We start from the raw sequence: 16098 nt of genomic DNA, 5'->3' as shown, positions 1-16098 counted from the left end.
ATTTTATAATAAGGGTATATGAGTAAATTTATACAAACACATTTTTCTATCCTTTCACTTTTCTACTCCCAACCAAACAAAAAAAAAAAAATTAATTAAAATTTTTTCTATCCTTTCACTTTTTTATCCTCCCACTTTTCCACTCATTTAACCAAACAGGTCCTAAGATTTCTCCTCTCACATCTCTACCCTCTTCATATAAAAAAATAAAAAAACTCAAATACTCATAAAAAAATCTACAGAAAAGCCACCAAAAAGTACTTAGAAACAGCCCCAAAACCCACTGAAAAAAAAAAATAATAAAATAAAATAAAATAAAAAAATCCTAGACGAATCTCATGGACAGCAGCAATTACCCAGAACTTTCTCATGGAATTATTTTGGACGTTCTTGCCACATGTATGTTCATTGAAAATTTAGGACAAAACCATCACGTTACACTATCATTGATTCCCATATATTCTCAAAAAGGTAGTATTGAGATTCAAAATTGTAGATGTATTTTTCTCTTTTCGGTGGCTGGACAAGATTCATGCCTCAACCCACTCATGGATACCCGAGCCAGGCCCTAAGGAGCAAATACTGTAACCAATCCCATCCTACCCCCATTTTACTCTCATTTATTTAATAGATCTAGTCCACATGAAGTTTTCTGTAACTTTGGGAAGAGTCACAAGGTCCGATCTGCCACCATAAGGTCTACAATGCCAATCTGCCATAGCTTTGACAGTTGTGAAAGCTCCAAATATGGGTTTGTAAAATCTTGGGAGAGAAAGAAGTGGAGGAGAAATAAGGATAGAGTAGAAGAAGGGGATGATGAGCATTAGACGTTAGTGAATATGAAAATTTGAGAGATGCTACAAAATTTTCATTGTTGATTTTATTTCAATTCAAATGAAAATTGAGAAAAAATATTTTAATTTGTTTTAATTAAAATGCTAACGTGGCATTTATTAAATGCCAAATAAATTTTTTAATATTATTTTATTAATCACGTCAGTGTTTAGTGAGCCAATAGTACACTTCCATAGGATATTTCTGTTAGGGAGATTGTGAAAGGAACCAAAATGGAATGAATTTTTCATTTTAAAAACTAAAAGTGGTAAAATAAAAAAATAAGAATCAAAATAGAAATAGAGTCAAAATATAGGGAATAAAAGTGCATTTACGCCTATTTATTTTCCTCAATTTTTGCAATGAGTAATAAACACTTGCATCAAAATTAAGAAATTGAATTGACACAGAACACAAAATTAGACTCTAAGACCTATCCTTCCAATATCACCACTGGTTCAATTATTTTCAACAGTACTTAAGTCAGAACCTAACTATACCCATTTCATAGCTTTTATGTATTTAAGGGTATTTTTTTTCTTCCATCTAGCAATTTTAGTTTTTATCAAATAAACTAAGATTTATTAATCCATCACTTGAAAGATAGTTTTGCCATGGTATTTTCTCTAAATTGTACGAAAACTCTTGCGGGGAAAATTTTGATTTCTGACAATTTATAAATTTCTTCTTTCTTTACTTCTTGTTTCTTTCGTAACTCTTCTAAATGTTCTTCACTGAAAGTTATTAATTTTAAATTTTCTATTTTTTTGTCATGGGATCATTGTTTGATCAATAGACTATGCACATTATTTGTTTATATAATTAAGTAGAAGATATATACAGCCTACCAAAAGATAGTCCAATAATTTTAGGGATATGGGAAAAAAATGTTTTTGGTGATGTTAGGATGGAGTTGAACCGATTGAAAAAATCCCTAGCTAAAGAAGAAAGGGTAGCCATGGTGAGTGGAAATAATTTTAGGGTCAGGCAAATTAAAAAAGAAATTGAGGTGATGCAGGATAGGGAAGCCACGATGTGGGCTCAAAGGTCTAGAATCCTATGGGCTAATGAAGGGGACAAAAACTCTAAATATTTCCATTGTTGTGCTACTAGGAGATTCCGGAAAAATTCATTGCAGGGTATCAGAGATGAGGCAGGAGTATGGAGAACCAGACAGGAAGAGATTGGTGAAGTTATGGTCAACTATTTCAAGTCTCTATTTACTGCTTCAGAGGGGATTGTATCCACTGGGGCTTTGGATTGTATTCCACCACTGATAGATGAGGAGATGAATGGTGACTTGTGTCGTGAGTTTGAGGCAAGTGAAGTTGCCATTGCCCTCAAACAAATGGCGCCCCTCAAAGCTCCTGGCCCGGATGGTATGCCCCCGCTCTTCTACCAACATTTTTGGAGCATGGTTAACCAGGATGTCGCCTCTTCCATTCTGTCTTGGTTAAATTCAGGTACAATACCAACCAATCTGAACCATACTTTTATTACTCTTGTGCCGAAATTACACTCCCCTGAATTTCCCCACCAGTTTCGCCCCATTAGTCTTTGTAATGTCCTTTACAAAATCTACTCTAAAGTTCTTGCAAATTGCCTTAAAAAATTCTTTCATCCATTATCACTGAACACCAATTAGCATTCACTAAAGGTCGTTTGATTTCTGACAATATTCTGGTGGCCTTTGAAACCTTACACAGCTTACAAAACTTTAGGGGAGGTAACTATGGGTATATGGCATTAAAATTAGATATGAGTAAAGCGTATGATAGGGTGGAGTGGTCGTATTTGGAGGGGGTAATGAGAAAGACGGGTTTTAGGGAGAGGTGGATAAATCTTGTAATAGGTTATGTGAAAACTGTATCATATTCGGTGTTGGTGAATGGTGATCCATGTGGGATGATTTTTCCTACAAGGGGAATTAGGCAAGGAGACCCACTCTCTCCTTTCCTATTTCTTCTTTGTACGGAAGGATTGAATGGCTTAATTAAAAAGACAGATTTACAAGGTGAAATCCATGGATACTCCCTTTGTAGGAGGGGTCCAAAACTAACGCATCTGCTCTTTGCAGATGATAGTTTGATTTTTTGCAGGGCAACAATGGAGGAGTGTGGGAAGGTTTTGAATATACTTAAGGAGTATGAGGAAGCTTCAGGACAAAAAATGAATAGAAGTAAAACCTCACTGTTCTTTAATAAGTCTGTACCAAAGGAGGAGAAGCATGGAATCAAGGTGGCCATTGGAGTCCCTGAAATCTTGCACTATGAAAAATACCTTGGGCTGCCCTCCTTGGTTAGAAAAGGTAAAAAAGAAAGTTTTAATTACATAAAAGAGAAGGTATGGCGGAAGCTTCAAGGGTGGGAAGCTAAATTGCTTTCGCAAGCGGGGAGAGAAGTACTCCTAAAGGCAGTCATACAAGCCATCCCTACCTACACTATGGGGTGTTTCAAATTGCCATTGGGTTTGTGCAATGAGATTGAGTCTCTAATCAAGAAATTTTGGTAAGGCCAAAGAGGTGATCGAAGAAAAATCCATTGGGTTAAATGGGAGGAAATGACAAAATTGAAAACTATTGGAGGTATGGGCTTTCGAGATCTTGCTATGTTCAATGACTCACTCTTTGCAAAGCAAGCTTGGAGGCTATTGCATGATAAATCATCACTTTTTTACAAAGTATTTGAGGCTCGTTTCTTCCCAAATTCAACAATTATGGAGGCTATCGACTCTAAGATGGGGTCATATGCTTGGAAAAGTATCCTTAAAGGTAGAGACATCATTCAAAGAGGGGCTTTATGGAGGATAGGTAATGGAGAAAAAATAAACATTTGGCAGCAACGTTGGTTGCCAAGAAAACACCCAACGCAACTGCCGATTTGTCCCTTGGAGAACTTTGAGGATCATACAGTAGCTACTCTCTTTGATCCAATCACAAGAAGGTGGAATGAAGAGTTGGTGGATGGGTTGTTTGTGACTGAAGATGCAGACTTAATAAAGAAAATCTCACTCAGCCGTAATGCAGCAGAGGATACTCTTTATTGGTCGTATTCTCCAACAGGAAATTACTCTTGTAAGTCGGGTTATAGATTTCTTAAACAGGAGGCGGAGATGGAATCAAATCTGCAAACACCACCAATCTGTGAGAAGCGGATGTGGAAAAAAATTTGGGAGATGCGAGCTCCCCCAAAGGTAAAAAATTTTCTTTGGAGAGCTTGCTGTTATGCTTTGCCAACCAAACAAGCTTTGATGCGAAGAAAGATCCTTGAAGACCCAACGTGTGAGGGGTGTAAAAGTGTTGTGGAGGACCCGCTTCACGCATTATGGTTATGCCAGGAACTGGATGTGGTGTGGTCAGATCAAAGTATGTGGGGATTCCGGTATGAGGTCGGCTTTGTCACTATCAAGGAGCTGCTACTATGGATGACAGATGAAGGTAAATCCCTGGAACTTCTAGCTTTTACGGCATAGGGAGTATGGAACCAGAGGAACAAAGCACGGTTAATGTTGCAGTCCAGCCCGCTTCATCAAGTTGATGCAAATGCACGGACTAGTCTGGTGCAATACAGAGCTGATTTGCAAGTTTTAGAAGTACAAGTGGGGTGTAGCGGCAGGGGGGGAAATAGATGGACGGCACCGCCAAACGGTTTTGTTAAAATAAACTTTGATGGAGCAAATGCCGAATCCTCAAGGCTGTCTAGTGTGGGAGTAGTGATTCGAGACTCGGAGGGTGCTGTTTTGGCATCTTGTGCAGAGAAACTAAATCAACTGTTTAAGGCAGAAGATATGGAAGCTTTGGCTGCATTGAAGGCTCTGTCCTTCACACAAGAGCTTGGCTTCCAAAATATTGTCCTTGAAGGTGATGCGTTGAACTTAATTCAAGCGTTGAAGGCACAAGAACAAAACTTACTGCCGTGGGGTCTGTTGGTTGAAGATGTGAAAGAGTATGGAAAAAAATTTAGAAGAGTATTGTATTCTCATGTTAAGAGAAATGGCAATAGTGTAGCTCATAATCTGGCCAAATATGCTTTACGCATACCAGATTTTCAAGTTTGGATGGAAGATGTTCTATCCCATATTGTTCAATTTTTACAATTGGATGTAACTCATTTACGTTAATGAAATTTCATAAGTTCTTTCTCAAAAAAAAAAAAAAAATAGTCCAATACTTTTTACATAGCTACACTTCAATTCTTACCAATTAAAAGTAAAAATTGACCATGCCAAAAATAATTATCTATTCCTAGTTAAAATAAATAATAATCATCTATTCAGAATATGAGTTCTTTTTTTTCATTGGAGGACTAAGAGCTTCCGAGAAGCATTACACCAGCGAGTATAGGAGGCATGGAGGTTGGGCCAATCGGAGGAGGGGCAATGTGTGAAATGGTGAAGCCACAAAGACAAAACCTGCTCTTGGTCCTCCTCTTGTTCCAGCATCTCTATGCTCTCTTCCAACACTCTCTCCAGCTCAACTCTTTCACTCATGCTTAGAATTGGCACATCTGTGCCATTGCTTGCTCTACATAGCAATGGTAGCCATGATAAGAGCATCTTCTTCTTTGTTTGCCTTCGTTGCTCTTTCTTGCTTTCTTCAATTTCATAGAGTCCCAAATTTTTGGCTTGCTTGAACAAGAATGCTGCAATAATTAGATAGTTTAGTATTTCAAACCTTAGGTATCTATTTCAAGAAGAGTGGGCGAGGCGACAGATCTATGTCAACATCATTTTTTTTTTTTTTTTGAGGGGGATCTATGTCAACATCATGATAAATAAAAAGTTGAATTACTATTTGTATAATTGACAACTCATCAATTTTAGTTTGTATAGTATTCCTAAACGTCAATTTGACAAAAAAAAAAAAAAAAAAAATCAATTTGGACATCACAATTAGTCTCTTTATAACAACAACTTGAAATTGAATGAACTCTACGCATAGTAAATATGTGATACATCTTACCATTAAACTATGGGCAATATTTAGGTAATACTGTTTTTTAGGTTTTCCTCTTAAAATTCAACTATGTTACTTTTTTCTTATGAGATGAAAATGTATTTTAATTAAGCACAGTCACATCTCATGCCCAATCTTTGATTTTTTTTTTTTTTTTTTTTTTTTTTTTTTTTTTTTTTTTTTTTTTTTTTTTTAACTTTAAACGATATGGTCCAAGTTTTAACAAAGTTGGCATTGCTTTCATCTAATGTGTTGCATTGGTGGAAAAAGATTGAGAATGAAGGAAGGAACCTTAAAACCGTGTATACCGTATAATTGTAATTAGAATGTCGTGCACCCCAAATCTAGTGGAATTTTCAATTTTCTAACAATCTTCCTTGGTTGAAAAGTCAAATCAAGATGGCAATAGCCGCCGATCCCTATTAAAACTTGTACTTAAAATAAATAAATCCCAAATTAGAACTAATCTTCACTTCCATGCCTGATGATGAGAAAATAATTAAGGTCTGATTAAATAATCCTGATCGAGTAAAGGTACTACAATACATGAAGAGTTGAAGACAAATACAATTCATAAACATGTCCGGAAAGCAGTTGAACAAGGACCACCAAACTAATGACCAAACCAATCCTCAAGCATTACATAGACTTTGTCCCAAGTGACACATAAATTTACGCACCAATAATACCCATACGAATAAGTCATCGAAGAAGCATATTCTCTCGCAAGAGCCGTCAGAACAATACTAAATAATAATCTTAGACTTGTATATGTCCCTCGCATATCTTCTGTATTTGTAATCTAATCAATTTTAAATTTACATGCTCGAATATTTTTACGCAAGTATCAAATTTTTCTTAAACTTATCTAAATATTCTTTTTGTAATTCAGGATTTTGAATTTGATTTATCAATTCAATTATTAATTTTTCATTCTCTTCACTCTTAGTGGGAGTATTAACAGATTTAATAACATTACAACAAAAATCTTTACAACTAATTTTAATATTAAGTATAATAAACTAATGTAATAAGCTATAATTGATTGTCAATTACTTTTATACGTACTTAACTTTTTTTTCTTTTTACTTACGTTAGTATAACTCCTTTTATTTTTTGAGAATCGTGTCAGTATAGCCTAGCTAATTACTGTGGGTACTCACTTGGTACATTCAGCCATAATTAATTAATTTGAAAATTACACTGTATAGTTCTAAAGCTTTACTTTTATCCCCAAACATTAACATATTTGCTTTATATCCCTATCAGAGTAGGGTTGAAGCTCATTCCTGCATTCACTTTTGATTCGTTTGTCGGGATTTATTTTAAATTATATTCGTGTACTTTAATTTATATAGATCTATTTTAAATTATATTCATCTACTTTCATTTATATAGGACAAAAAAATATATACTTAAGCATAGTTGTTGAGATGACAATGCATATTTGTGTTTTTAATTTAATTAAATATTTTAATGTAATATATTTAAGACTTAGGATTTGTTTAGATACTGTTTATTGTTGAGAATTGAAAACACTATAACAAAATAATTTTTAAAAATATAAATAATACTATGAGACTCAATTTTAAAATTATTTTTACCAAAAAAAATAAAATAGTTAAGAGTCTTGTAAACAGTACATAACAACCAAAAGAAAAAAAACACACTCATTGAAAAACACGGCAAAAGGCACTTTCCAAAATCACTCTTATAACAAACTTTTGTCTTTCATATAGCATTTTAAAACTTTACTATTTTAGACATATTTGTGTTGGATTTATTTTAAGTACAATGAACCAATAAGACAATAACAGTAAACTCCGATAATCTAATTCAGGCAAAGCATATTAATCATATTCTAGAAATTTTAGAAAGAGAATAAAAATAATATACCTGAGATCTTTACAAGGGAACCTTGTAGCCGAGGCTGAGCCCAAAGACCCAACCAAGCCAAATTCGACGCCACCGCCCACTTGGAAACAGCTTCCTCCGCGCAGCCACAAGCCACCAACTTCTGAGCCAACCACAACAACTCAGCCGCCAGTTTCTCACCCGAACAAGGCTCCAACCCGTTCATCCCAACCGGGCTCTTCTTACTAATCCCGAACCTCCGAACCACCTTCAAAACCCAGCTTAAACTATACTCGACCGGTCCAGAACCAGAGCCGCCATCCCCAGCTCGGTCCTCGTGACCCCCTTGCTCAACCACAGCGGCTTCAAGCTGAGTAAGAGTCCTATCAAAAGCCAATGAAAGTACCTTACGGTTGACTTCACGTAAAGCCTCTGAACCTTCCCTATTATTCTCATCAAGAAGCTTCTCTGCTAAAGATCGAACAACTTCATACTTTCTAGAGCTAACTGGGATGTCATTAACTATGGACAGAAGCTGTGAAAGTGCTCGAGAAATACCCGAATCGCCTGTGGGCACGTAGTTATTGTCAGTCGTCTTTGTAGTAGGGTTTTGGGGAATAGGGTTGAGGAGGGAAGGAAAGAAAGAAGGAAGAATACGAAGAAGGAAAAGGAAGGCAGCGATTAAAGTGTAGCGAATGAGTTCGAGGAGTTTGTATTTTTCGGCTATGTTGACAACGGATTTATCGGCATAGATGAATAGAGTGGTCAACAGATTTCGGAGGAGAAGAGGAGCCATGGTGGTCGGCGAAGAACCTTCCATCATGCCCATATGATTGTTTTTGGTCGATGTGGGTTTGTGTGAATCAGTGAATATGCTTATGAATTTAAGGACTGAAGGAGTGATATTGGCTGTGGGATTGTTGATGGATAGGTGGTGAGATGTGGCCTGGTTGTAAGGAACTGAGATTGAGATTTCTAATGCTATTTATTTGAAAGAGATGTGGGGTACAAGTGCACAACTGTTTGGTGGCTGTGTGCCTGTGTTCTTATAGAAAGACAGTTGCGTGAAGACCACAATTAATTTTCCTTTTATTTATTTAGATTTTAATTTGTTTTTTTTTTTGGTAAAATACGGTAACGTACCATGAGGTTTAGGATAATGCTAAAAGCATCCAAAACTTCTTTAAAATGTCCAATTTAATCCTTTAACCATTAACGGCGTGGAAGGCCATTTGTGCATTAGAAACATGAGAGAAGAAGAGATGGGAGAAAGAAGATCCACGAGGGTAAAATTTGGCCTAGCAAAGGAAAAGAAATTAGAAAGAGATAAAAGAGAATCAAGAGAGAAAGAGAGGAAAATGAAAAGAAATAAGAGATATGGATAAGGCCAAGTGTGTGGAGGTGTGGTATTGATTGTGAGGATAAAAAGAAAGAGTGGAACCACGAGTAGGTGTGGTAAAACTGGTAAGTGATTGCTAGGAGTGTCAAATAGGTGGGTTTGGGGTAGACATAATTAGGTTGGATATATGAAACTCATTTACCTATTAGAACTTATTTAACTAATTGTTTCTAACCCAAATTCAACCCAACCCAATTATAATGGGTAAACCCCAACTCACCCAATTACCCAATTATCAAAATTACCAAAATACTACTAAAGTAAAAATGACCAAAGTACTCTAAAATCTTCAAAAATTACCAAAATACCCCCAAAATCCAAAAAATGACCAAAATACCCCCCCAAACCCAAAATTTTACCAAAATGCCCTCGAAAACCAAAAAATTACCAAAATACCCTGAACCAAAAAAATGACTAAAATACTCTCGAAACCCAAAAAAATGACCAAAATATCCCCGAAACCTTAAAATTACCAAAATACCCAAAAATTACCAAAATACCTCATAAAACCCATAAAATAACCAAAATACCCCCTAATACCCAAAAAAATGACCAAACTAGTTATAAATTTATAATGGAAGATTTGCATTTCTCTTATTCTATTTATTTTGTTAATTTTTAGTTGTTTTGGTGATGAAGTAGGTATTTGGAAACTAAAAAAAGCAACTAGTCAACTTTAGCAAATTGAATGGTTGACAAGTGGCAATTAGTAGTGCAAGTGTATGGTGGCAAAACCTTGATCCAAAAATTCCAACTTACCTATCACCTAAAAAACCCCCAAAACTCAGTAACAAGAAAAGCCAATAAATTTGAAAACTTGGAAATGCTAAACATTGACAAAAAATTAAAGATTACTTGAGGAGCATAGTTTTCAAAAGTGATATTCTCAACAATAAATTCCTCTCCTTCCATAATAGTACTTCCACACCCAAAAGTCCCAGTCCCAATCAACCTAGCTCCCTACAAAAACCAAACATAAAAGTTAAACTCAGATGGGGTATTAGCACATATATATGATATAGTAGTGCAAAAAAAAAAAAAAAAAAAAAAAAAAAAAAAAAAAAAAAACCTAGTGGTGATCGATCTGGGTGGTCGTGTTGTGCCAAGTGAGAACAGTGTCCTCAGGTCTAAGGCCAGCCAAAGTAATAAGGTTCTTGGTTTTTGGCACGTACACAAGTTGCTTGTAAATCCCTGGGGCCACACGAATCACTGTCCTACGATTGTTGTCTAGTGCCACACGAATCACTGTTTGGTAATGGAGAAAACAAAGGAAAGCAAAAGAAGTCTTTTGAGTAACTAAAGAGAGGAACCAAATCCGAGATTCGAAGCTTACCAATGAGTGTTGGAGTGACCGGAAAGAGATAACGTGAATATTCTAGCGAACAACTCAGAAATCTGCTGAAGCTTTGAAGAGTTTTGATGTGATTGGAAGCCGAGAAAATGAGGGAAAATGAAACACTTATGAAACTTGAGGGCTGGGTTTTTTTTTTTTTTTTTTTTTTTTGTGGGAAGGACTGGGTTGAATTTGGGGTATATTGTTTTTGGGTTCAATGAGTTTTTAGTTAAAACCCAATAATTATTGGGTCTAATTGGGTTTATGCCCATTTAATCCAACTAATAATTGGATGTTTTTGATTTGGGTCTTATGCCCATTTAGATGTGGGTGAGTGGGTGGGTTGGGTGGGCAAATGGGTTTGGGCTTACTTTGCCACCCCTAGTAACTGCTAAGGCTTCATTGCCTTCATCACATCCTAGGTTCGAGTTCCCGCAAGGACTGTAATTGCATATTCTAGCAAGTCCCAAAAACCAATAAAGCCTAGGGTGTGTGTAAGTTCGGGGTCTTCGAGCTCCGGCTTGAGCTGGTGGTACCCATGAGCTTACCTAAATGTACCATGGGGCATGGGATAATGACTGCCACACGCGAGTTCCCTTTTTTTCTTTTTTCTTTTTTTTCTCTCTCTCTCTCATAAAAAAGAAGAAAGAATGGAGAAAAGATATTAAAAAATAAATAAGTAAATAAATTCTTTAGGTCTAAAACAAACGGTGTTACATGCAGTTTGTCTTCAAGGACCAAATTGGTTTTTTCTTTTTTAAGAAGCTTTAGATGTGCTTGACATTACCCTAAACCTCAAGGTAGGTTAGTGTAATTTACCCTTTTTTTTAAGAGGGATAGATTCAATTTGATTTCTCTTTATTGTGAGATCGCCAATTAGTTTTTTGTGTAGGTGAAATTGAACTTCAAATCTCTTATTCAAATACATGAAACTTTTAATTTACCAGTTAACCCAAAATTTTACTTCTATCTTTTAAAATAATTTTAAATATTAGATATCTTCGTTAGAAATACCAAAATATGCTAACTAGTTAAGCTACACAACACTTGACTTATTTTTCCCTTTCAAATTTGTTATGGACAAAGAAACTTATTAATTGATGTCTCTCTTTATATGCCATACATGATACCATTCTCATTTAAGTTTTTCAAAATTTATCAATTAAAATTAGATTCATGAAGAATAAAAAATATTCTGGCCCATTAAATGTGCTCCATATCTGCCATATCTTTTTGAATAACAAAGATTAGCAACAAAATTGATTGTAGCCTAAGGCTACAACCTTACTCTATATCTTTTTTTATTGAAGGTGAATTTTGACAATGAATTTATCAACATAGATGAATAGAGTGGTCAACAGGTTTTGGAGGAGAAGAGGAGCCATGGTGGTCGGAGAAGAACCTTCCATCATGCCCATATGATTGTTTTTGGTCGATGTGGGTTTGTGTGAACCAGTGAATTGATATGCTTATGAATTTAAGGATTAAAGGAGTGATATTAGTTGTGGGGTTGTTGATAGATAGGTGATGAGATGTGGTCTAGTTGTAAGGAACTCAGATTGAGAAGTCCTAGTGCTATTTCTCTGAAAGAGATGTGGGGACGATTGTTTGGTGGTTGTGTGCCTGTGTTCTTATAGAAAGACAATTGCCTGAAGACCACAATTAATTTTCCTTTTATTTATTTAGATTTTTAAATTTACTTTTTTTTGGGTAAAATACAGTGTTGGGAAATTTAGACCCCGATTGATAGAATTACCAAGTTTTAAACCCAAGTTGTTAATTAGATTTATTATGAATAAACCTTATTAAAACAAACAAAGATCAATATCATGTCAATATCATGCACATAGGAATAGTAAATAAGACAAGATATGATGATTCAGGAAAACTAATGAAACAAACTAGTTTCACAGCAAAAAACCTGGGAGGAAACATTCCCGAAAGCAATTCACGATAGTAAAGAGAAGTTTCAGATCTAGTACAAAACTTTTGTCTCTAGACTCTACAATCCCCGTAGATGAACTTATAGCAGAAACCTTCTACCGCTTCAAAACCTCTGAATTCTTCAAAATATGAACGCCACATTTTTGCACGGATCCCAGTACATGACTAACTCCAGCAACTTGAAGATGTTGTTAACTACAAAGTTCTTCACTTCATCAACAATGAAAATCAAGAAGTACTTGGTTACAAAACTCGTTGGAGTAAAAACGCAGTAGCTTCTTTCAGAGAGAACAAGGCACTATGTCAAGACCCTCAATGCATGTGTTCTCCATGTATAACAGCCTTTAAAATAAGCCTTATATATGTCTAGGGTTATGAGAAAAGAAACCCTATACATACATGTCAGCTAGGGCCAAAAATCAGATCTAGAAATTTTGATTTCGTAGATCTCGACAAATTTAGCTTCTGTTGAGCTTCGTTCTTAAATCTCAATAGATATTGTTTTGGTCAAGATATCTGTCGAGTTTTAATGAACAGTTTTTCTTCACTTGTTTCTTGGTCCAATCTTTATGACTTTAATACTTGACTTGAACTCTTGTTTCTTGAAGTACTAAACCTATCCTAGATTTACCCAATTATAAGTAAAGTGCATTTTGTCAAAAGATTAGCCAATTACATAAAATATATTCTTAACAATCTCCCTCTTTGGCAATCCATGACAAAACCACAACAAAACAACTAATCATGAGAGAAGTCTTAAATTACTTAACTCATAATCACTTGTTATATTACAAAATAAATCTATCCCTACTACAAACTCTTGAAAAAATTTGCAAGAAAAGAGTTCACAGCATGATAGACTTTCACAACTTGTCTTTTTGAAACACTTAAATAAAACTCATCAAGGCATCACATGTGAAACAGAAATAAAGATTGCGTACATAAAGAAACATGCGTATAAAGATAGAGAAGAAACAACACATGTAAAGATAAGTAAAGAAAACATACATCATATATATATATATATATATATATATCAAAGATAAGCACAATGTATGTAAAAATGGTCACAAGACCGATGTACAAGAAACTAAAAGAAGCTTCTAAAACAACAAGGTGGTCAACACTTCCCCTAACAAGATGAAACACAACTCCCTCTTACAAAGGCATGTATTTCTCCTCCTAACATGTAGAATCTTAAAAAGAAACCACATTTTCTCCCCCTTTTTGTCATGATTGACAACAGGGTACAAGAAGCTATAAAGTTTCACCCATGAAATATAAAGATGATCTAAGATGATCAAGGGACACAAGGAAACCATATAAATGCATGAATGTAATGAAAAAAAAAATGCTATAGATGACAAGATAATAGAAAGATGCAAAACATGTGAAAAACAATGCATTTAAAAGGGTCTCGATAGATCGAGAAGCTGTCAAGTTGCTATTAAGCTGGCAGAGAGCATATGAAATTACCTCAATAGATCGAGATATGTGTTGAGAATCTATTGAGAAGCTACCTAGAAATCTCAATGGATCGAGAATCTATCTAGAATGTATCGAGCAGATAGAAAGCACAGAAATTTGGCTTGATGGATTGACCTAGCTGTCGAGAAGCTATTGAGGTCAAATCTAGAAATCTCGATAGAAGAAACTTGTGTCGAGCTGCTATCGAGATGCTATCGAGAAAGTATCAAGCAGTTGTCGAGAAGACAGAAGCAAGGTTTTCCAAGGGAGGAAAAACACACAAGATGAATGCAACAAGATAGCTACTCAAACAAGCATCCAAGCAGCATGTTAAGAACTCAAACATAGCTCAAATCTAAATGCAAAGCATTCCTAGATCCACAAGACACACATACATACTAAACAAGTCTAATCAATTTTATTATTCAAAAACAAGTTAAGACAGTTTAGCAAGCATATATTAACACATGTATCCTTTGGGATGGCCAAATCACATTGTACTTGCACATGTATCAAGAGTAGTAAAGAATTTGCGTGTTGTATGTGAAATAAAGCAAGAGTGCATAAGTGTCTCATATTATGAAGATTTGAGACATGAGAAAAACAAATACACTCACACACAATATAAATGCTTGATGGAGGCTATCATCTTCGAGGTACTTCATATAACTTTCACATCTCTTGGAAACACGCTTGCAACCATATTAAAAGCATTTTGATTCTTTTTGTTTTTATTTTTCTTTGCATATTTTTCTTTTAAGCATAGCATGCATGGGCATATAAGAGAGAAAAGAAATACTCAATTATGTAAGCCAAAACATCACAATTTTTCTATGCCAAAGCACACAAATGTTATACATGATTGGCGGGCTTTAGTGGTGAGATAGTTATTTATGCCTTTCTCTTAGGATTTTCTAGTCATTCCTGTCAAAAAGAGTGATATGAGCATAAGATATAAGAGATCATTTTAATCGTACTCATCACAAACACGAGCTACAAAGTTCACTTGCTTAGTTGTGTATTGAGATGCTTGTCTAAGGTACAAGAGATATAAAGTTTAGAAACTTTGTTTCAATGGCCATTAAAGGTACATAAATACCAGCATACACAAACACACATTGTTTTTGTATTCTTTTTCCTGATTTTTCTATTTTTATTTTGAAAAACAAACAAAATAAAGACTAAACAACAAACAAAAACAGACAAACAACATGAAAGCACAAAAGAAAGATGCAAATGCATGAAAGCATGATTTCAAAAGCAGATAAGAAATCAAGCAAAGAGAGTCCTACTTTAAATAGAAAGAATCAAAGTAGAGGACAACAGAAAAGACAATTAAGTCTTAGGCTCCTTTCTCACCCATACAGCGCGAGTCTTTGGTCGTGAAGATGAGAAGGCACGTGTCCTAGTATGTCTATTAAAGGACATAAAAGAATTAGAATTCTCCTGAAATTGAGTTAAAAAACTCAAAACTTTATTGACTCTCCAAACAAAGGTGTTGAACCTTGAGAGGGAACTTGTAACCGTTTGGACACTTGTAATCGTTTGGACACTTGTAATCATTTGGACACTTGCATATGAGGATACAACTTGAAGCAATTAGGACGAATGTGTCCAGAAACTTCACAATGGTGACAAATATGAGCAGTTTTAGGACTATTAGACTTCCTAGAGTGAGGTCTAACAATCAGTTATGGATTTCATACCCTTTATCACCTTTCTCAGACTGGGGCACAAAAATAGTCTTTGATCTAGAAGCGGTGGAAGAGGAGGGACCAGAGGAGTCAACATATCCTAAGTTAGCCTTATCAGAACTAGGCTTTTAAGCACTCAAGACCTCATCAATCTTTGCACTAGACATCCTCTCTATTTTAGTTCTAGCTTGACTAAGTTCTACTCAAGATTCTTGACCTTCTCATCTAATAAGGTGTTCTCCATAACAAGAGTCTCAACCAACCTTGTAGTCTCATCTAATTTGACTAATAGAATAGTTTTTTCAGTTTTTACCTCATTAAGCTTTTTTCTACAAAGATGTAAAACCTTTTTCAGATTTTATAAACTCAGTGCATAGCTTATCATAGGCTTCCTGAAGGTTTAACTTCTTTGGTATTTCATCATCAAAAGAATCCTCATTGTCATTAGCACTCTCCACAATCACCTTATCAATTGTGGTAGCAAACGCCATATAATGACCACATTCATTCTCATACTCATCAGAAAGATCACTCTCAGAACCACTCAAGGTAGCAACCAACACTTTACCTTTTGAATTCTTAGTCTTTTCCTTCATAAGATAATTTGAGAACTCTATCC

At 35.2% G+C, this 16098-nt stretch overlaps 2 protein-coding genes across 2 annotated transcripts; one reads left to right on the top strand and one right to left on the bottom strand.

Annotated features, from left to right (window-relative positions):
- Window positions 1-4338: 4338 nt before the first annotated feature.
- Window positions 4339-4953, top strand: LOC115966563. The gene has a single exon (XM_031085775.1). It carries the CDS (start codon window positions 4339-4341, stop codon window positions 4951-4953), a length of 615 nt encoding a protein of 204 aa, XP_030941635.1.
- Window positions 4954-4970: 17 nt separating this feature from the next.
- On the bottom strand, window positions 4971-8645 carry LOC115966242. Its single transcript, XM_031085495.1, has 2 exons — window positions 7685-8645; window positions 4971-5474 (listed from the first exon to the last, which is right to left on the bottom strand). The coding sequence occupies exons 1-2, from the start codon at window positions 8469-8471 to the stop codon at window positions 5128-5130; spliced, it is 1134 nt and encodes a 377-aa protein (XP_030941355.1). The 5' UTR covers window positions 8472-8645; the 3' UTR covers window positions 4971-5127.
- Window positions 8646-16098: the final 7453 nt, after the last annotated feature.

The sequence above is a fragment of the Quercus lobata genome, chromosome 11 (genome assembly GCF_001633185.2).
Source record: "Quercus lobata isolate SW786 chromosome 11, ValleyOak3.0 Primary Assembly, whole genome shotgun sequence".
In the NCBI taxonomy this organism is placed as follows: domain Eukaryota; kingdom Viridiplantae; phylum Streptophyta; class Magnoliopsida; order Fagales; family Fagaceae; genus Quercus; species Quercus lobata.
This window is presented reverse-complemented; position numbering and strand designations above follow the sequence as displayed.

Excerpts from the sequence above, each read along its gene's own strand:
- LOC115966563 (XM_031085775.1), top strand. The coding sequence starts at position 4,339 with ATGTTGCAGTCCAGCCCGCTTCATCAAGTTGATGCAAATGCACGGACT.
- LOC115966242 (XM_031085495.1), bottom strand. The coding sequence starts at position 8,471 with ATGGGCATGATGGAAGGTTCTTCGCCGACCACCATGGCTCCTCTTCTC. Across the intron at positions 5,475-7,684 it reads TTCCCTTGTAAAGATCTCAG|CATTCTTGTTCAAGCAAGCC; the intron begins GTATATTATTTT and ends TAATTATTGCAG.